Source organism: Mesoplodon bidens, assembly GCF_964165515.1.
Source record: "Mesoplodon bidens genome assembly, chromosome: X".
Classification (NCBI taxonomy): Eukaryota; Metazoa; Chordata; class Mammalia; order Artiodactyla; family Ziphiidae; genus Mesoplodon; species Mesoplodon bidens.
In genome coordinates this window covers 135,397,108-135,420,372 of record NC_138163.1, presented here as the reverse complement: position 1 = coordinate 135,420,372, position 23,265 = coordinate 135,397,108, and the positions used below count along the sequence as shown (strand labels likewise).

The 23,265-nt window shown below is 35.2% G+C and overlaps 1 protein-coding gene across 5 annotated transcripts in view; it reads left to right on the top strand.

Annotated features, from left to right (window-relative positions):
* LOC308608518 (lysine-specific demethylase 6A-like) overlaps nucleotides 1–16,322 on the top strand; it is a 185,527-nt gene extending 169,205 nt beyond the window's left edge. For all 5 annotated transcript variants that reach the window (XM_081221705.1, XM_081221704.1, XM_081221706.1 and 2 more), the window contains 4 exons: nucleotides 332–473; nucleotides 10,949–11,075; nucleotides 14,476–14,646; nucleotides 15,732–16,322. In XM_081221705.1, the coding sequence (XP_081077831.1) occupies nucleotides 332–473; nucleotides 10,949–11,075; nucleotides 14,476–14,646; nucleotides 15,732–15,761 (470 nt within the window). In that variant the 3' untranslated portion in view covers nucleotides 15,762–16,322. The remainder of the gene's footprint in view (nucleotides 1–331; nucleotides 474–10,948; nucleotides 11,076–14,475; nucleotides 14,647–15,731) is intronic.
* Nucleotides 16,323–23,265: the final 6,943 nt, after the last annotated feature.

Genomic DNA, 23,265 nt, shown 5'->3' with positions numbered 1-23,265 from the left:
TAATTTCTTTAATCAGTGTCTTATAGCTTTCTGCATACAGGTCTTTTGTTTTCCTAGGTAGGTTTATTCCTACGTATTTTATTCTTTTTGTTGCAATAATAAATGGGAGTGTTTCCATAATTTCTCTTTCAGATTTTTCATCATTAGTGTATAACAATGCAAGAGATTTCTGTGCATTAATTGTGTATCCTGCAACTTATAAAACTGTTTTTTAGTGTTTTTAGTTTTTCAGAATTGCTGTTAAAATGGTCACCTGAGACGTCATAATGAATATGTTCGTATATTTTGTTAGTTTGCTTTATAACTCAAAAAATTTTTGTTTTCCTCCTAGCCTGCCAGTATAAACTGGCAGTAGAACGGTATGAGTGGAACAAATTGCAAAGTGTGAAGTCAGTGGTACCCATGGTTCATCTCTCATGGAATATGGCACGAAATATCAAAGTCTCAGATCCCAAGCTTTTTGAAATGATTAAGTAAGTACTTTACAAAATTGCTATAGTTCCTCTTTTGGGGGTGGTGGTGGGGATAGGGAATATGGTGAAGAGTGTTTCCTAATGATTATTTTTACCCCAAAGAATTACATCAGTTGACATCAGATGATAAAGTGGTTTAGAAATCTTGACAAAATAAGAGCATTTGCATGTAAAAAAATATTTTTTCTTTCCAAATAGCCAGCTTGTTGTGGTACAAAGAGGAATGAAAGCATACGTGATTCTTTACCAGTAAATTCACACATCTGTGCTTTCCCTTACCCTCTGACCAATGTGACGTCCTGGGATATCTTTAGTTTTAATATTTGATGTCTGCCTGCAGCACAGGGAGTGAGAATGATATTAACATAAAAATATCTCGTAAAGAAATTAGCATTTAAAATAGTGTTTTAGCTATTAAAATTTTCTGCCATAATTAAATCACCCCCTTACCTTCTTGAACCACTCATTACAAATTTAGTAGATAAACAATTTGAATATATATATTCTGTTAATTTCTGATTTATTAGCCTAGTTTCTGTTCCATTTCTTTTGTAAGTATATTTAGAATACAGGCATCCCTCATTTTATTGCTATTTGCCTTACTGCCCTTTGCAGATACTGTTTTCTACAAATTGAGGGTTTGTGACAACCGTATAGAGAGCAAGTCTGTAAGCACCATCTTTTCAGGAGCACTTGCCCACTTTCTTTCTTTGTGTCTCATGTTGGTAATTCCCACAATACTTCAGATTTTTTCTTTATTACTATATTTCCTGCAGTGATCTGTGATTAGTGCTCTTTGATGTTACTATTGTAAAAAGATTATGACTTGTTGAAGGTTCACATGCTGATTAGCAATTTTTCTTGCAATGAGGTATTTTTAATTAAGGTGTATGTATTGTTATTTTTGATATAATGCTATTGCAGACTTAATAGACTACCATACATAGTAAACATAACTTTTGAGAAACCAGAAAATTGTGTGACTTGCCTTATTGCAATATTTGCTTTATTGCAGTGGTATGGAATGGAACCATGATGTTTCTTCTTGTACATTTTTTCAGGCAGTGCCACTTAGTGCTTCTCCAGATTTCAGTTTACATGCTTTTCTTGCCCTTCTCCTCCCCCCACTCCATCACTAATGAAAAATAACTCTGCTGAAATGAATTTGGGAAATTACAGGCTAAATAGTTAAACCATCTTAAGTCCCTTCAGGGCCTGTATATGTTCATGAACTTTGTGAATGGGAGAGGAAGATTTACAGTGTCTCCCAAACCAGTATCTTTAAAAATAGTGCTGGCTAATTTTAAACAATTTCAAATTTATTTTCAAAATTTTGTTCTAACCAATATATCCAGACAGAAATTGCAGGGTCAGGGTAATGTGCCTATGCACTTATTGACACATTCCATTTTTGTTAAATGTTTGAGAGGTAAAGTTAGAAAAGTTTGAAAGAATGTTATTCAAATTCTTAACTAACAGAGTAATTCCTATTAAAAATGCACAATTTATGGGTGGTCATTTGGTAACTTCTTCAGTATGGTCATTACCTCAGCTCTAATTCATGAATATATTCATAGGCTGATCCAAAATATACTTTTTGCTTCAATGCCCCAGATTATTTAGGATTTATGCAAAACAAATAACATTCAACAAGTATTTGAGAACCACATACTTTATGCTTGATGCTGTTCTTAGTAATAAAATAGATACTGCAGAGTATAAAACTAAATCTCTTTCTTTGTGAGATTTAATCTGTAGTGAAGCCAGACAGACAAATTCCCAAACAGATAAATAAGTCACTGTTAAGTCATGTGAGTAAAATTTATTTTTGCAAATTTGTTTGTTTTTTGGTTAGGGGGTGAAGAATGCTGCACTTTTGTTCAAGTGGCTTCTGAGAGCATGGTTTCCATACTTGGATCAGAATTATAAAAAGGAGACAACTAGAAGAGTTAGGATAAAGCATTTCAGGCCCTCAAAACAAGTGAAAGTCTTAAAGGAGAACAACTTTGGTGTAGTTATGGGACAGAAATGGCTTAACAGAATGAAGGAGGAAAATAGCTGTGGTAATGAGTTCATGAAAATGGTGAGGTAGGAAATTATAGATTTAGGCACTGTTAAATAGTTTAGGTACTAATTCTGTGTGTGTAGAAGAAGGAGAGGGATAGATTTTGATTTACGTTTTAAAAATGTGAATCTGGGGCTTCCCTGGTGGCGTAGTGGTTGAGAGTCCGCCTGCCGATGCAGCGGACACGGGTTCGTTCCCCGGTCTGGGAGGATCCCACATGCTGCGGAGTGGCTGGGCCCGTGAGCCATGGCCGCTGAGCCTGCGCGTCCGGAGCCTGTGCTCCGCAACGGGAGAGGCCACAACAGTGAGAGGCCCAAGTACCAAAAAAAAAAAAAAAAAAAAGTGAATCTATTTGTGGAAATAGGATTGGAGAAGGGAAGATTTGAACTAAAGAGAACAGTTATAAGTCAATTGCAGAAATCCAGACTAACCTGGATTGTGATTGTAGCAGTGGAACTGCAAAGAAGTATCACACTGCAGTCTTTTGTCAAATGTTTACACATAGATTGGATAGTGAGATAAGGAAAAAGGAAGCAAGAAAAGACGATTATCATCTTGTGTTTTTGTTATCTCTAGTTCATAAACTTAAAACATCTCTCACTTCGGTCACTTTCATTCTCTACCCTCATTGTTCTCAACATCTTCTAGACCTCTTCCAGTATGTCAGTGTCTCTATCACTATTTTAAATGCAGGACACGAAGACTTGCCTTCCATGAATGGAAATGTTCCCATTTTTCTATGGTGGCATTTTAAATTACATTGTCTTTGTTGTAGCAGTTGTCTTAATATTGGACTTGAGTATACAAATTCAGGTTTTCTTCTATTTAAATTACTGGAAATAGTTTTCATCCACATTTTCCTTACACATTTTAAAAAATAGATTTAATACTCTAAGTGAATGCGTTTACTTATTGGTGCTGTGTTTCTTGTAGAGTTTTTTAATACTTCCTTATAGAATATGGAATCATTTTGAATATTGACTCCATTTATTATAATTTCAGAATTCTACTTCCAACTTTAGTTGTCTCATGTTTAATTAGCTCCTCTTTTTGTTATCACTCTGATTAAAAATGTTAACCAGGGTCATTCAGCCACCTCTCAAAATGTACTTTCATTCACCACCAATGCTTATTTGCAGTATCTTTCATTTAATAGATATTTGAGTACTAGCTGAATAGATGGAACTGGGCTGAGCCCTGAAGATTTATAAATATTCTGTGCAAATTCCTGTCTTCATTTAGGGAAGATGGGGAGAGACAGTGGAGGTAGGAGGGCAAAAGTTGTAGAGCATGTAAATACGTGGATTAAAAGTTGTAGATTTTAAAATGTATCAATGACATCAATTACAACTCAGTAAAAAAAAATAATATCCTAATTTTTAAAAATGTTAATGCTATATATCATGGATCCTACAGAATTAGGGATGTTTGGGGGGAGCTGTTCTTTGGAAAAGCAAGGTAATTTATGTGAAGGACAAAGATATAGGAGAAGGAATGAGTAGAGAACTTGATGTGGGAAAAGAATGAATGAAATATCCCTTTGGGTTTCCATATTAAGTAGGTTTTAGATGTCCAGTAGTACTTTATAATCTTACTAAGTTTTTTTTTTTTTTTTTTTTTTTTGCGGTACACGGACCTCTCACTGTTGTGGCCTCTCCCGTTGCGGAGCACAGGCCTCCGGACGCGCAGGCTCAGCGGCCATGGCTCACGGGCCCAGCCGCTCCGCGGCATGTGGGATCTTCCCAGACCGGGACACGAACCCGTGTCCACTGCATCGGCAGGCGGACTCTCAACCGCTGCACCACCAGGGAAGCCCCAGCTAAGTTTTATTCTAAGTGCTGAACAAATATTATTTCAGTTACACCAGGCTTAGGTCGCCTATCTAGTTAGGTGCAGAATCAACATTTTAAAACACCTATATCGGTTCAGTAGGAAGGTCTTTGTTTGTAATTGTGACACATCACTTCATTTGGGGCAGTAGCAAGTCTGAGAAGATGGAAACAGATTTTTGAAAAAGCTATTGGAAATAACTTCAGAGAGCAAAGCAGGAGCCAACTAACTGGGGAGTGTTTTACCTACTATTTTGTGATTATTACCTTTACATGAAGAGTACTAACAATGAGGAATAGAGCTTCAAAGAATAGTTGTATTTAAGAACAGGAAAAATGAGGAACTAAATAAGAGAGAGGCAGGAGAGCAATGAGAATATGTTGTTAAAGAAATAACAAAGATTTTTCATTTTTGTTGTCTTCCCAGAAGTTTTTTTGCTGTTCAATTATTGTATCCATATCATTGCTTTTGTCCTCAAATCCTGTCAAAAGGAGGTGGTATTAATTTAACCTGTTTTGTGTGCTGTGTTGATTCCTAAACAGTTTCTTTCTTGTAATTCTTCCCTTTGCTTTGAGTCATTTCATGTGTTAGCTTTGGGCTTCTTTTTCATTCCTCCATTCATAGCAGTATGGCTTTTGACTTTGATGTATCCCTGAAACTACTTCGTTGAGTTAAGCAGTGACCAGCCATTTTAAATATGACATCACAATTGTAGAATTCTTGAGAATCTACATTTTTAAGCCTAGCTCATGAATTACTGAAAGAATTTGACACTCCCTCACCTCCACCTCTCTTGATAGTCATTTCTCACACTACTACTTTTAGATGTATGCTTAAATATTCTATTTTTACCATTGTGTTTACTATTTTAAACCTCTTTATAGTTGGTTCATAGCTAAATACAGTATGCTTAAGTATAGCAAATCAACCAGAAAGAAAATAAGGAATACTTACCAGTGTCATCTACTGAGGTATAAAGAGATATTTCTATTCTTTAATTCAGTCAGTGTTTATTGTGAACCAACTGGGTGCCTAGGTACTTTGCAGGTTGCTTTGAAAGGTGTGATCAATTTTTAGGGTGCTAACTATTAGAAACAATGTACTCTTTGCACAGCTATTGAAAAATGTGCTCTTTGCTTTAATGGAACTGTTGCTAATGTACAATGGGGGAGCATAGAGGACGGCTCTTTCAAGAGAGAATTCAGAAAAGACTTTACAAAAGAAATACTCTAGGTTATAGTTCCCTATCCTGAATTCTTTGGGCCAGATGTCTTTTAGATTTCAGATTTTCTTTGGTTTTAAAAAGATACATATTTTGAGGCTTCCCTGGTGGTGCAGTGGTTGAGAATCCGCCTGCCAATGCAGGGGACGTGGGTTCAAGCCCTGGTCCGGGAAGATCCCACATGCCGTGGAGCAGCTGGGCCCATGCACCACAACTACTGAGCCTATGCTCTAGAGCCTGCAAGCCTGCACCACAACTACTGAGCCTGCGCTCTGGAACCCGTGTGCCACAACTACTGAAGCCCGTGCACGTGGAGCCTGTGCTCCACGGCAGAAGAGGCCACCGCAATGAGAAGCCCGAGAAGCCCGTGAAGCCCGTGCATTGCAGCAGGGAGTGACCCCTGCTCACCGCAACTAGAGGTAGTACGGGTGCAGCAGTGAAGACCCAATGCAGCCAAAAATTAAAAAAACAAAAACCAAAAAACATATTTTTCCCTACCACCCATACTAGCAGGGTATAGGACAGCATTCATAAGCACATTAATAATTCTGTGGTGAAATGTGAATGGGCCCTGTAAATGAGTTACATAATAACTATAGTAGCCTGATTTAAACACCAAATGAGTTTTATAAACCTTAGGAATACTTGGTGTAACTAAACTATAAGTGGTTTGCCACTTAGTCTGTATTTGCACTATGTGATTTTAAAATGGCAAGGGTATTTCCACTTTCCAACTACTGATTTTTTTGTTGGTGTAAGACTGAATTATCTTTCTTTTCTTAAACTACTGTATAAGTTGCTTAATTTTTTTTCCTTTGTAGTTAGTCCAAGTTTGGTATCAGTGCCTTCTAAAGCCAGAAAGCCTCTTGTGTGACTTAGTGATTTAGTACATCTTTTCAGATTTCTACAACTTAGCCATTTTACTATATTGGACTAATCTTCATTCGTACTTTACTTCATATTCTTCCAGATACCACCTAAAAATGGCAGCAAGGAGAATCATGAGTGAAAAGCATATTCATTATGTTGATTATTATTGTCTGTCAGTTTAGAATGCAATGGACTTGACTTCAAAGATTTTAATCCTAAACCCTGAGGAATCACTGTAATAATTGATCTCAGTGTATAAATTTCTCTTTTGACTTAAATTACTGTCAAAACTTTTGCACAAATCCTTTATGTTACAACTGAACTGAATTTCTCCTGATGTGGATCAGAATTAAAACTATGTCTTTGCAGTTAAGCTCAACTTGTTCATTCATAATAGTTATGGAACATATATAAACTGGCTAAAAATTTCAGGTGTGTTTCACATCAGCAGCAGTTGCTAATGAGAAGAATTTTTAATTTTGGAGGTAAAAATAATCAAATTTGCAAGTTACATCAGTTGGCCACAGTATGATGAAGATAGGAAGAATATAGGCATGAAGTGAAAGGTAATTACTACTGTTCAGACAAGAGACAGCCAGAATTTAGAGAATAAAGATATATTTCATGGTTGAATGGTTGAGATAAGGGAGGAATCCGTTTTGCTTGATTCGGGATTTTTACACAGCATTTGCTCTTGTCACTGAGATTGTGGCTAAAGAATAAGGAGAGGAATAAGTTAGATATTGATAGTGATGTTACAGCCTGGCTTTTTCAACATGCAGAATTTGAAGTCTTCATAGAATATTTAAAGAAAAATTTCTTTAAACACTCAGAGGGGTAGATAGCTCTGTTGCCTAGTATAGAGGACTGATAGATGGAGCTAGCTTATATATAATCCTTGCTAAGATTTGAGATGCTGAGGTTTCTGAACTATTAGCTATTTTTAAAACATCACAGAAAGACTGCATTAAGAGTATTTAAAGTTTAAGTCTACTGATATCTTATTTTAAATAACTCAACTCCTGTATCTTTCCATATTAAGATATATATATATATATGTATATATTTAATGTAAATTTTAAGACAAAATGAAGCTGCACTATACAAATTGAATTACACAAGTTGAATTATATTATTGTATAAACTTTTTCAGCCCTGCAGAAAAGTTGGAGAATAGTACACTGAATACTGATAGATTTTTCATCTTAGTTTACCATTTAAGTTTTTGCCACATTTACTTACTATCTATGGAATCCTGCCTAATTTATTCTACATCTTTTAAAAATAAGGGCCTTACCCTTCATAGCCATAGTAGCTTTGTCACACCTAAGATAACTAAAATCAGAATATCATATTATCTGTAGTTAAAATTTATCACCTGTCCAAAAAGTTCTTTAAAAGCTATTGCTTCTCTTTAGTCCACTCTAATTCCCAATTTAGAGTCATTCAGAGTTCACATTGAATACAGTATTTGGCTGTTCTTTTTGGACTCGTTCAATCATGTCATGTCTCTTTGGTCTCTTAAGAATCGTTCTTAATGACATTGTCTTTTTATTTGAAGAAACCAGGCCAGGTGCGTTTTAGAATGTTTCACATTTTGGGTTTGTCTGGTTGTTTCCTTATATTAGATTCACATTAAACATTTTTGAAAATAGATAATGTGTTTTCTATTTGTATCATATCAGGAGATATACAATACTGTTTCTTTGGTCACTGTTTGAGATTGGGGTTAAGTGGAGTGTATATATTTTTCCTTGGATAGCTGAAAAATAATTTCCTTCCCTATTTCTAAGTATTATCATTTATGTATAATGAGGGGAAACTAAATATGTACTTTAAAGCTTAAAATACAGTTAATGGAGGTGTTGTTTATTCTTGATTTTTATCTGTATTCTCCAAAATAAATATTTCTTCTTTCTTGGTTTTAATTAAAAAATGAGTTGATTGAAAGTTTAAAGGAATCCTCACTCTTCAATTTATAATTAATATTTGTTACATTTATTACAGTGCTTTGATTTTCTTTACTTCATTTTCATGCAACTCATATGTTCATTAATATTAGAGCATTCCTTTTGATAAAACCCTTGAAAGGAATTAAACGATGATGTAGTAGATGAGTCTTTTGGTACTGATTCAACTTTGTAATATAAATAGCAAGTGTTCTTTATGCAGTTGAATGGTAAATAAAGCCAGTTACAATGATTCGTAGTATGCCCACAATTATCACCATATGTTAGGCTCACTTTTTGTACATGGCTCTGTCAGTAAGATAGGCTGGAAAAGGCAAGGCATCTCTTGGGTTTTAATTTCCATACCATCTACTAAAATTGTGGTGACAGTCTGAGATTGTTGTCAGAAAGACTTTAATATTGAGTCAGCCTAACTTTTATTTATTCCAGTATCTTCATCATTTGGGATCTTATTTTGGGAAATTTCACCCTTCTGTTGTCCATTTTCCTTGTTTGTGAAATGGGATAGACAATAATGCCTCTGACATTGGGCTTAGGTAGAATAAAACTTAGGTGGCCTAATGTATGTAACCCTTCATTAATGCTATCTTCATGAATAAAATGTTAACATTTTATTTTCCCACATAATAGCATTGTTAAGTTTATGAGCATTGCTGTCTGTGCAAATAAAAATTTGCAGAGTTTTAGTCATTATTTTCCTATGAAATAAATATTTTGAAGCAGTACTTATGTGAAAATATGTCTGGTCCCAGAGGTGAAACCATATTGGAGAGGGGTAGGAGGAGGACATCAAGAAATGCTATGTCTAGTGTGATATATATTTTCTTTCCAGAACTGAATTCTTACTTTTTGCTTGTCCTAGCACTTCTTTCAAACACACACACACAAACACACCACACCACGCTACAAAGCTTTTCTTATTTCGATATCCAAATACAGGTAAGGCATGACTTTGTTTCTTAAAAACTGAAAAGAATTTGTCTAGGCAAATTGAAAGTGATATGATTTTTTATGATACTTAAGAAAATTTTCGTGCAAGTTTAGATTTAATATTATTATACTTTTTATGTTTTTAAATAAATGAACAAGTTTTTACTTAAATTTATTCCAGACTTATTCTTTGACTTTATTCTTTGACTTTAAAAAACGGATAATAATAGTTTAACCTGGCAAATAACAAATAGCATAGAAATATTAATTAAGGGAATCTAAATCTGCTATTACTTATCATATTGTAGAACTTACTTACTTGCTTAGTAATCAAATATTTATTATATACATACTCTATGCCAGGCACAGTCCTACTGCAGGTAACAAAATAGACAAAGCCTTTGCTCTCATTAATCCTACATTCTAATGGGAAAGAAAGACTAAAAGCCTATAAAGATAAGAAAGATAGTTTCAGATACTGTTAATGTAATATCATTTCTTTCAAATAATAGTTTATGTAATAATAATACATTGCAAATTCTAAGTTAGTAGCAATTCAGTATATCAAAGAGCTCCAAGTTAGTCTGATCATGATTCCAGGCGGTTATACTATTCACAGATATTGTTGTGACCTCATTTTTACTAAACCAATTTTGTTCTTTTTAGGATAATTTTAGAGTTGAAATGTACCTTATAGATCAACTAGTCCAGCTCTGCCTTCAAAGGAGAACTTTGACACACGTTTGTGGCAACTGTAATAGACAATTCTGAGCAGTGACAGCAAATTATAGAAAAATTAGTACTTTTTGTGAGAATTCAGTATATTCTTAGCATCAGAAGTATGTACGTAAGGAAAGTATAAATTACAAAAAAGTTTGTGTTAATATAAAGATTCCATTATACTACCTTCAAATTAAAATTGAAACAATAATACCCTTTTTTCCTTTAGTAGTATAGTTAAACTAATTTTATATCATAATTCATAGATATTTTTTACATAATCCAGAATTTTAAAATCAATTATATAAAAATAATTCTGTTGTATCTAGATGTAAATATGTACCTCTTACCTTACTATAATCAAAAGAGTCAGCCTGGGCTTCCCTGGTGGCGCAGTGGTTGAGAGTCCGCCTGCCGATGCAGGGGACATGGGTTTGTGCCCTGGTCCGGGAGGATCCCACATGCCATGGCCGCTGAGCCTATGTGTCCGGAGGCACCCCCCCCAAAAAAAAAAGAGTCAGCCTGCAGTTCAGACTGTTCATTTCAAAGATGAAGAAATTGACTCTTAGGGAAACTCTCTCAGTTGTCTAAATCGAAGTTAAAAAGTAAGAATATATCTTCAAATAAGATGTGAGGTTTTTTTTGGTAGACTTAACAACATTGTATTTTTATATTCAAATATTAGTTCTCAACGTTCAGTGCTTTAGTATTATCATTGTTAGGCCTACTAGATATGAAAAATTGAAAAAAGGAAAATTATGTGAATAGACCTTAGAACCAAGAATGTCAAAGTTATTTCTATTTGGTGTTTCTTTTGTGCTAAGAATACTCAGTATTCAGTTGTCACAATAATTTTTCTCCATAATAGGTATTGTCTTATGAAAATTCTAAAGCAATGTCAGACACTGAGGGAAGCTCTTATTACAGCAGGAAAAGAGGTTATATGGCATGGGCGGACAAATCATGAACCAGCGCATTACTGTAGCATTTGCGAGGTAACTTCTTATTGACAGTTTTGTTGTGGTTTCTCTAGGGTTTGGTTTCTTTTGTTTTTTAATTACAAATTTACCTATACTTTAATGTATTTTATGGAAATTGACTATCATAGCAATTGTATTAAATTTTCATTTGATGGTATAATATTTCATTAAATATTAACTCAGAAATATCCCCTAACAGTGGTATTTGTGTTGTACCTTCTTACCAGATGATTATCATCTCAGATTTTAAATCAGGAACAATTCGTAGTAAGTACACAGTTGCTAGCAAACTGGGTCTATTTCAGTATAGGTCTAGGCTGATAAGTGTTAAGTCCTTTCTAGTTAATTTCATAAATTTTTAATTTTTTTCTATTGTGACCAAGACTTGTAAAAAGTACAAAGATAAAGATATGGTAGCTGTTCTGGAGGAGATTATATTCTACTTGGATAATACAATTTATTAACAACTAAATGTGATATATATTTGAAACCGTAATGACTATGGGCATATATACAGACTATTATACAAATATTTACGAAAAATGATTTTCTAACATTACCATCGGAGCCCCTTGAAGGATGAATTTGATTTCAGCAGGCGAAAAATGGCTTGAATTGGAGAATAAAGCATTGAATTGGAGAATAAAGCAGATGGGGAAACAAGTAGTGTACATAATAAAGAGGTTAAGTAGTTCAGTGTGGCTAGAAAATGTAGCAAATATTTTCAGAATGTGTAAGAGATGGTGTGTAGCTTGCGAGCATCTTGAATTTAAGGAATCTGATGTTTATTCTAAGGTCATTAAAAATTTTAGAGCAAGGGACTCTTAAGTCAGGATACGTGTTTCAGGGAGTGGTAGTTGATCATTGAAGAGGATGTAGGTAGAAAGTGAAGAGCTTAGTTGGGAGACTACTAGAATGGGTAGTGTGTTTGGTTTATTTGTTTGTTTGTTTGGCTGCATCACGAGGCATGTGGGATCTTAGTTCCCAGATCATACCCATGTCTCCTGCAGTGAAAGCACAGTCTTAACCACTGGACTTGCCAGGGAAATCCCTAGAATGGTGTTAATAGAAGTTAACTGAGGGCTGAGACTCATAGGTAGTATTAGGGATATAAAAGAAAGGAAGAAGAAAAGGAGAAGTGTTTAGAAAGTAAAATCAACAGGATAGTTGATCAAATGGCAAATGATGACAAGTTGAAGAAATGCAACTTTTTTACTGGGGTCCCTAAAGTACGTTACTGCCTGTTCATAGTAATAGAAAACCTTATGAACTCTGCATTTTTTTTGTAATTGCTTTACAATGTTGTGTTAGTTTTTGCTGTACAGTGAAGTGAATCAGCTATATGTATACATATATCCCCTCCCTCTTGGACCCCGTTCTACCCCACCATCCCACCCAACTAGGAGGTCACTAGAGAGCACTGAGCTGAGTTCCCTGTGCTATACAGCAGGTTTCCACTAGCTATTTGTTTTACACATTGTAGTGTATTTAAGTCAATCCTAATCTCCCAATTCGTCATACCCTCTGCTTTCCCCCATGTCCACACACCCATTCTCTATGCAGCACCTCTGTTCCTATTCTGCATATAAATTCTTCTGTACCAGTTTTCTAGATTCCACATATATGTGTTAGTACACTATATTTGTTTTTCTCTTTCTGACTGACTTCATTCTGTGTCACAGACTCTAGGTCCATCCACATCTCTACAAATGACCCAGTTTCATTCCTTTTTATGGCTGAATAATATTCCACTGTATTTATGTACCACATCTTCTTTATCCATTCATCTGTCATTGGACACTTAGGTTGCTTCCATGTCCTGGCTATTGTAAATAGTGCTGCAGTAAACGTTGGGGTGCATGTGTCTTTTTGAATTATGGTTTTCTCAGGGTATACGCCCAGTAGTGAGATTGCTGGGTCATATGGTAGTTCTATTTTTAGTTTTTTAAGGAACCTCCATACTGTTCTCCACAGTGGCTGTATCCATTTACATTCCCACCAATAGTGCAAGAGGGTTCCTTTTTCAGCACACCCTCGCCAGCATTTATTGTTTGTAGATGTTTTAATGATGGTCATTGTACCTGGTATGAGGTGATGCCTCATTGTACTTTTGATTTGCATTTCCTAATAATTAGTGATGTTGAGCATCTTTTCATGTGCCTTTTAGCCATCTGTATGGTCATTTCTTTGGAGAAATGTCTATTTAGGTCTTCCGCCCATTTTTTGTTTGGGTTGTTTGGTTTTTTGATACTGAGCTGCATGAGCTATTTGTGTATTTTGGAGATTAATCCCTTGTCAGTTGCTTCGTTTGCAAATATTTTCTTCCATTCTGAGTGCTGTCTTTTCGTATCGTTTATGGGGTTTTTTTGCTGCGCAAAAACTTTTAAGTTTAATTCGGTTGTTCCAAGACTATTTGAGGTGATGAGTTTCTAATCACTGAACAAGTCAGATCACTTGCCTAGAACTTGGAAAGGTCTGAACTAGATCTTGAAATTGTGTTACAGTTATGAGATATACTGATTAAATCTGTTGGCTGTTTTAATATTGTATAGCCTCATTGAAGTATATTATTATAAGGCCAAACAGATTCTGGTTAGGTATTATACCTCAGATAAATAAGAATCTATTCTGTATATGAAAACAAGTATTCTGTCTATTACCCATTTTCCTGTCTGAGTCATTGCAACTCAACATTCTTTCTAAGATGCACTTACTGTCTTTTGGTATGCTAAAGTTCATGAATACACCCTGTACTTATTTATCTTCCTTAATATAGTAGTCTTAGAAGTGAACACTCTTTATTAGTCATCTGTGAGTTTTGGGCTCTTGAAAATAATCTCATTCATTCAAGTGTTTGTTTCCTTTTTCTCCTTCGCTTTTCCATTTTTCTTTTTTTCCTTTACTTTTATTATTATTATTATTATTTTGGTTTGGTTTGCTTCCAAACTAAGCACTATGATATCTAAGAGTCCAAAAATGAATAAAATAGTTTAGTCACAACCTTTGTGGAGCTCAGCGTGAGGAGAGAGAGACAACCAAAACTGGAACACTATGAATACTATCATGAAGAAGTAAAAAAATCATTATCACTTTTTTCTAGTTTTCTTCTGATATTCTGGGGAAAATAAATATAGGCTGATCCTTATAAATGTTTGATTAAACTTTAATTAGTGATTATAATGAAGATTTCATTCCATTAGTTTAATCTCTAAATATATAACATTACCCTTGTCTTTGGATGTCCTACAAAATAAACCTGGTATCTCAAACATACAACCCTGTGGCTTTTTTAAGTCCCAGCATTTAGACAAAAATAACTGTCCACATTTTCATGTAAAGTAGAATTCCATAGTTTTATAAGTTGTGCAAATAAATTCAACAGTCTCTGTTCAGTGCTTTTTCTCTTATAAAATAGGTGGAGGTTTTTGATCTTCTTTTTGTCAGTAATGAAAGCAATTCTCAAAAGACATACGTAGTACATTGCCACGACTGTGCACGAAAAAGAAGTGGAAATCTGGACAATTTTGTGGTGCTAGAAGAATACAAAATGGAGGACCTCATGCAAGTATATGACCAGTTTACATTAGTAAGTGAATTCATCATGTGAGAGTACATAGTTAGCTGGGTTGTGAAGCAGCAGTGTTTATTTTTGCTAACTAGTTAATAAGGATTAATAAGATGTATATTGGTTAATAAGATGTATATTGGTTCCATTGGTTCAATAGATGATGTGTAAGAAAATATTCCTCTTTTTCATACTTCGAAGACGTTTATCAAATTAATATATATTACTGTTTGTCCTTTTCAGTGGCAATGGCCTAAATAATAACAATAATTACATTTAAAAATCTTTGTGTACTTTTAGAATATTATCATAGTCTTTATGCTACTTGACTTAATTGATAAAACCAAATGTTGGTTACTTCTGTAGGTGTGATCTAAAGAAAAATCATTATGTTTTCAATATTCTTCTATTTTCAGAGCTTAATTGTATTTATTTAAAATCTAGTTCTTGTTATCTTTTAAACTCATGGAAATATTTGATGGATTTTGATTAATGGTACAGTTTATAAGATGCATGAAACTAAATTCAGAAGTTTGTGAATTCTGCATGTTTTAATGTCAAAGACAGGTTGCCTTTACTTTTGACTTTGAATGGCTTTATGAATGGAATTACAGTTATTCATGAGTTGTTAATACTGGTCAAGTGCTTTTTGTTCTAAATATTGAAATTTAGTTTGTAGTATTTTTAATTGAATGGTGCCTAGGATTGCTTAAAAAAGAGAAAAATTATGAGAAATATTTGCAATATATATACTCTAGCTGAGAAATGTTCATGAAACAATAACTAGTGAAATTTTAATTGAAATTTTAAAAGTTTTCCACAAATTCTATGTTTTAGCAGTCAATTTGGTATGTCCTATAAGTTTTTATGACTAAATGATGTACAGAAAAATGAGGGTAACAATTTAGAACTCTTAGAAATATGGTCCTAAAGGACATAATAAAAGCACATCAATTAGCAGGCTATTGAACTTTCTTATGACTTGGTGTTTCTTTCTAACTCACTTCATAAGTAGGCTGTATATTGTTTATAGCCATAAACTAGAGAACACTTTTAAAGATTAATAATATACTAAAATGATTAATACACCTCACTTTTAATTTTAGGCTCCTTCAGTATCATCCTCCTCTTCTTGATATTGTTCCATAAATATTAAATGACACCTTTTCTGATCTTCAGGAAAGTTCGGCACCACTGGGTTTGTAGCTGCTTCATAAGAGTGCTGACTAAAAGCTAATGTCTATGCAACCTTCCAAGAATATTGTGAAACAACTGGATGTAGGAGAGCACTTTTCTGCTCCAAGATGATCCAGCTTTACTTAGTAATAATTATCACATGTTTTATGATATCTGACAAAACTGGCATTGTCCAACAGACTACTGACTTGATGATACCTTTTTTGTTGTTTGTTTCTCTGTTTCTGGACTGATAAATTAGTTTTCATCTATATTTTATCCTTTCAGAAGTTTCCTGGGGAAGATATACTGTCCTCACTGGCCATTTGTTTGTGAAGATAGTTAATACATTTAAATCTTTGGTTAACTTTTTTAATGTGAAAAATTAAAAGAGAAAAATATTTTTTAACTGCATCAAGTTTTTCTGTATTGTTTTGAGGCCATAATGGTTCCAAATTAAAACTTTTTAAAATTTAGTAGCCTAATAACAAAGATTCAAAGATAATGGATTGCACATAGACTAAGGAATAAACTTTAAATTTGTGATTTTGTTTCTAATCTTAATACAGATTTACACTATTTATGAATACATATTTATTGCTTGAAAATATTTGTGAAAGGAATGTTATTTTTTTTGAGGTTGCCTGCTGTTAAATATTAAGAAGCTCTGTAATTTTAAACACTACTCCTTTTACATTTTGTATGTGTAAATAAAACTGTTCAGCATTGTACAGAATCTTTTGTTAAAGTTGTTTAATGTTCAGAGGGTTTTCCACTGTTTGAGTTGTAGAAAGACTTTGTGTAAAGACCCAGATTTTATTCATTTTCAAATCTGATTATATATATTTTATATGTACATATATATTCACACACATGTATAACATATATAATACAATATATAATTGTAAAAATATAAAGCAAAGTTTTGAATTTTCACATATATGGTAGTTTCTGATGTGCCTACTGTAAAGTACTACTTGCAAAAGTATGTTTATTTTGAAAGTAAATGTCTTTCATCTCATTTGTTAGGTTTCAGTTATTGCAGTGATCGCCAATAAAAAAGTACCAGAAAAGTGTAGAGTAGGAAATGAATAGTGAAGTTAAGATTTTAAAGAGAACATTATGTAGGTTTGATAAATCTTGTTTATTATGAAGAGGAGATTGAGAATGATGGCCTCCACTCTAAGAACAAATATATTACATGACTTAAAATTTCATGATTTTCTGCTTGTACAACATGGTTCAGTGAGGGGAGGGAGGAATATATTCAAATTCTGTATCACTAGTAAATTTTAATAGGGTGAAGGTTTTTTACTTCATATGAACAAACTACTCTTAATTAACCATTAACCATTTTGTAAGAATTCCTTGTTTTCTACCTGTACTTGGTGAAGCTTTTGGCCTGTATTCTCATTTTATCACATTTTTCTTTCTAACAGTTTTCCAGGGAGTTTTGGTAAAGTTCTACAAATGAATTATGCAAATGTATAGAGAATTTATAATCCTCTCTGGTGAAATGCCTTTATGATTGTATTAATGAAGTACTTTTGTCAAATAACTTTCTAGAAATAATTTAAAGATAAAAAGTGCATATTTTATTAAATTTAGGTAACAGTTTTTCAATAATTGAAATCTTAACAGTAATCATATATATATACATACATATAGATACACATATGTATACACATGTATATATAATTTCAAAAGGAAGTAATTATAATTCCATTTTAGTTAAGAAAACTAGAAAATGCCACTCGTATTATTTTAACAGCTATATTTTCTGATTTTCATGTGAATGGTTTTTGTCCATAGGTCATTGATGATAGAACTCAAGACAGACTCTTTTGAAACAAAAGTTAAAATTTAACCATCAGGAGACTTATAAAGTATTATGTTTATATTATAATGTATTAGTGCTACATCTGAATTTTTTTAACTAGCTCTATTTTATATTTCTTACAGAGCATCTTATTGTTTCATCTCTTTTTGAGATGATTTATTGCCAAGGTTCATATAAATTGAACTTATTGTATTTACCTGCACATAAAAAAGCCTTAGTTTTATTTGGATTGCCTGTCAAGAATTTTACTTCACAGAATTTTACAGTCTTTAAAGCAGTAGAGAACAGGACATGAAATCACATATACCAACATCACTTAAAAGTATATCTACATGAAAGAAGTCTTCTGTTTCCTATTTTCTTTCATCAGTTTAATAGCCTTTATAAATTGGATTTTGGAGGTGGTCGTTATTTTACTGCAGGAGGTATAAGACTTGTTAAGATGGACTCCACCCAAGCCTTTTTTTTTCTGGTATGCCTTTTTACCAAAAGTTGAGATACAATATTATGTACGTTTTAGGTGTACAGCATAATGATTCACAATTTTTAAAGGTTATATTCTATCTATAGTTATTATAAAATATTGGCTATGCCCTGTGTATTCATCCTTGTACCTTATTTATTTTGTACATAGTAAGTTGTACCTGTGAGTTCCCTACTTCTATCTTGCTCTCCCCCCACCTCTTCCACTGGTAACCACTCATTTATTCTCTGTATCTGTGAGTCTTTGTTATTTTTACTAATTTTATTTTTTAGATTCTACATATAAATGATATACAGTGTTTGTCTCTGTCTGACTTATTTCATTTAGTATCACACCCTCCAAGTCCATCCATGTTGTTGCAACATTTCTTTTTTTTTTTTATAGCTGAGTAGTATTCCATTGTGGCTGTATACCACATCTTCTTTATAAACACATATCTCTTAAAGGATACCTAGGTCACTTTCTTATCTTAGCTATTGTAAATAATGCTATGAACATTGGGGTGCATGTATTTTTTCAAATAGTGTTTTGGGGTTTGTTGCATATATATACCCAGGAATGGAATTACTGGATCATATGGTAGTTTTCTTTTTAGTTTTTTGAGAAACCTCCAAACAATTTTCCATAGTGGCTGCACCAATGTACATTCTGGCCAACAGTGTAGGAAGGTCCCCTTTTCTCTACATCCTCACAAACATTGGTGACTGTGGTCTCTTTGATGACCGCCATTCTGACAGGCAAGAGGTGATACCTCATTGTGGTTTTAATTTACATTTCTGTGATGGTTAACAATCTTTTCCTGTGTTCGTTGTTCATCTGGGAAAATGTGTCTTCTGGTCTTCTGCCCATTTTTTGATTGGGTTATTTGGAGGTTGTTTGATATTGATTTGTAAGAACTCTATATATTTTGTATGTTAATTCTTTATCAACCATGTCATTTGTAAATATTCTCTCCCATTCATGAGGTTGTCTTTTTGTTGATGGAAATGAATGCTCTGCAAAAGCATTTCTGTTTAATTAGGTTCTGTTTGGTTTTTTGGTTGTATTTTTTTTACCTTAGGAGACAGATCCAAAATATTACTATGATTTATGTCAAAGACTATTCCACCTCTGTTTTCTTCTAGGGGTTTTATGGTTTCTAGCTGTCTTGGGGCCTAGCTTGTGATCTATTCTGGAGAATGTTCCATATGCACTTGAGAAGAATGAATATTCCGCTGCTTTTGGATGACATGTTCTATATATATATCTATGCAGTCCACTTGGTCTAATGTGTTACTTATGGCCAGTGTTTCCTTACTGATTTATCTGTCTGTATGCTCTGTCCACTGATGTAAGTGGAGTGTTAAAGTCCCCTCCTTTTACTGTGTTACTGTTGATTTCTCTCTTTGTGTCTGTTGATATTTGCTTTATATTTAGGTGCTCTGTGTTGGGTGCATGTATATTTATAACTGTTACATCTTCTTCTTGGATTAATCCTTAATCATTATGTAATGAATGTCCTTCTTTGTCTCTTGTAACAATCTTTATTTTAAAATCTATTTTGTCTGATATAGATTTTGCTACCCCAGCTTTCCTTTGATTTCCATTTGTTTTGAATAGTGTTTCCATCCGCTTGCTTTCCATCTACATGTGTCTTTAGATTTGAAGTGAGTCTCTTGTAGGCAACCTGTGGGTAGGTCTTGTTTTCACATCAGTTCAGCCACCCTATCGCTTTTGACTGGGAGATTTAGTCCATTTACATTTGGACTAAGTGTATGTTATTGCCATTTTGTTGTTTGTGGGTTTTTTTTTGTTTTTTTTTTTTTGCAGTACGCGGGCCTCTCACTGTTGTGGCCTCTCCCGTTGCAGAGCATGGGCTCTGGACGCACAGGTTCAGTGGCCATGGCTTACGGGCCTAAGCTGCTCCATACTGTGTAGGATCTTCCCAGACTGGGGCACGAACCTGTGTCCCCTGCATCGGCAGGTGGACTCTCAACCACTGCACCACTAGGGAAGCCCCGTTTGTGGGTATTTTTATAGGTCTTTTTTGTTCTCACCTCTTGTGATTTAATGATTTTTTTTTCCTTTTTTACCTGCATGGCGTGCCCCATGGGATATTAATTCCCCAACCAGGGATCAAACTTACGCCCCCTACAGTGGAAGCATGGAGTATTAACCACAGGACCGCCAGGGAAGCCCCTTAATTACTTATGTTTGGATTTCTTTTCCTTTGTGTGTGTGTATCTGTTACAGATTTTTGACTTTTGGTTACCCTGAGGTTTATATATAAGTACACACACACACGCATACATATGCATATGATTGTTTGAAGTTTCTGATCTTCTAAAATACATTTTTACAGTCCTTGATTTTCACTTCCCTCTCCTCAGGATTACTGTTTTATTTGTTTAATAAAATTTTATTTATTTATTTTGCTGCGTTGGGTCTTCGTTGCTGCGTGTGGACTTTCTCTAGTTGCAGCGGCAGAGGGGGGGCTACTCTTCGTTGTGGTGCGCAGGCTTATTGTGGTGGCTTCTGTTGTTGCAGAGCATGGGCTCTAATCGCGTTGGCTTCAGTAATTGTGGCTCATGGGCTCTAGAGCACAGGCTCAGTAATTGTGGCACACGGGCTTAGTTGCTTCACAACATGGTGGATCTTTCCGGACTAGGGTTTGAGTCGTGTCCCCTGCATTGGTAGGTGGATTCTTAACCACTGCACCACCAGGGAAGTCTAGGATTACTGGGTTAAAAAAAATATATATATATATATATATATATATATTATTTATTTATTTTTGGCTGTGTTGGGTCTTCATTGCAGTGCGCAGTCTTCTCATTGTCGTGGCTTCTCTTGTTGGGAAGCACAGGCTTTAGGTGCACAGGCTTCAGTTGTTGTGCCATGTGGGCTCAGTAGTTGTGGCTTTCAGGCTCTAGAGCACAGGCTTATTAGTTGTGGTCCGCGGCATGTGGGATCTTCCCAGACCAGGGATCGAACCTGTGTCCCCTGCATTAGCAGGCAGATTCTTTTTTTTTTTTTTTTTAATTTTTTAAATTAGTTTCTGCTTTATAACAAAGTGAATCAGTCATACATATACATCTGTTCCCACATCCCTTCCCTCATGCATCTCCCTCCCTCCCACCCTCCCCATCCCACCCCTCCAGGCGGTCACAGAGCACCGAGCTGATCTCCCTGTGCTCTGTGGCTAGCAGGCAGATTCTTAACCACTGTGCCACCAGGGAAGCCCGGATTACTGTTTTTGATATCATATTTTACATCTATTTGTTTTGTGTATCCTTAACTGCTTATTGTGGATATAGATGATTTTACTAGTTTATACTCTTTTAATTTTAATATTGGTTTTGTGCATGAATGATTTCCTATCTTTACTGTATGTTTCTCTTTGCTGATGAGTTTTTTCCTTTCATGATTTTCATGTTGTGTCCTTCCTTCTATTTTTCACCTAGAAGAGTGCCTTTAACATTTGTTGTAAAGCTGGCTTTGTGGTGCCAAACTGTTTTAGCTTTTGCTTGTCTGTAAAGCTTTTGATTTCTCCACCAAATCTGAACAAGAGCCTTTTTGGGTAGAGTTTTCTTGGTCATCTGATAGCCCTATGGGAGTTCCCTTGTATGTCATTTGTTACTTTACCCTCACTTTTATTAATTTTTTTACCCTTTAAATGTTTTCTTTTTATCTTTAGTTTTTGTCATTTTTATTACAGTTTTCCTCTTTGAGTTAATCCAGTTTGGGCTGTGCTTCTTGACTGACAGTTTCCCCTCATAGGTTAGGGAAATTTTCAGTTGTTATTTGTTCAGTTATGTTCTCAGCCCTTTTCTCTCTTTTCCTTTAGGGACTCGTATAATGTGGGTATTAGTGAGCTTGATGTTGTCCCAGAGGTCTCTTAAAGTGTCCTCATTTCTTTTCATTTTGTCTGTTCAGCATCACTGATTTCTGCTACTCTGTCTTCCTGCTCTTTGATCTGTTCCTCTGTATCAGTCTACTGTTGATTGTCTTAAGTGTATTTTTTTGTTTCACTTACTGATTTCTTAATCTCTGTTTGGTTCTTTATATTTTCTAAAACTTGTTTAAAACTTGTGTCTTCTTGCTCTGTACCTGTATTTTCCTGAGTTTTTTGATCATTTCTATGATCACTTGCCTGATCTCATTCTCAGGTAGATTGCCTATCTCCACTTCACTCACTTCTTCTGAAGTTTTATCTTCTCCTTTAATTTGGAGCATGTTCCTCTGTTTTCTCATGTTGCTAACTTGCTGTTCATATTTGTATGTATCTGGCAGGTTGGTTACATTTACCATCGTTGGAGACGTGGCCTTTTCTAGATGTCCTATGTGTCCCAGAAGCACTCTCCCCTTTGGTTACCAGAACTGTATGCTGTAGTGATGCCCCCTAAGAGGGCTGCATTCATTGTGGTGCACTGTGTGGGTGTTCTGATAGGTTTGATTGGCTCTGGGTCCAATTGGTTGTCAGGCACTGCCTCTTGCAGAAGGTGCCAGACACTGTTTGACTGGACTGGGTCATGAGGTGGCTAACTGCAGAACCATAGGGAGCCTTGGGGCTAGTACTGGCTCATTGGTGTGCAGAGTTGTGTTCTGGGGTTTGACTGCAGGGCCTAGGGGCCCCAAGAGCAGCTGGTGTGAAATCGTTGGTAGGTGGGGCTGGTTACTTATATAACTTGGTGCCTGGCTCGGGGTGTCTTGAAGCTTGTGTTGGCTTGCTAGTGGGTGGGGTCCAGACCCAGCTGGTCCCAGGCAATGTCTGACCAACTGATGTGCAGACCATGTCCACAGACTGCAGGGCTGTGGTTTACTTGAAGCTGGTGTCTGCCCCCTGATGGGTAGAGCTGGTTCCCAGGGTCTCTGGCTGGAGGGTCATGGAGGTCTTGAGCCTGGGGCCTTCCCACTGTTGTGTAGGTTCATGGTCCTTGGTATGGCTGTGTCCAAATGTGGCTTATGGGCTCAGGGGGTCTTAAGGTGCCTGAATGCTGTTCGGTCTACTGTGGCTATGCCCACTTGGTTGCTTAGCCTGAGACACCTCTGTAACTGGTGCCTACTGGCTGCTGGACTCGGGCAGGGCTGGGTCCTGGGGCTGATAAACTAGGGGTTTGACTCCAAATGTTTCCCAACACCAGTGTCCTCATAGTAGAAT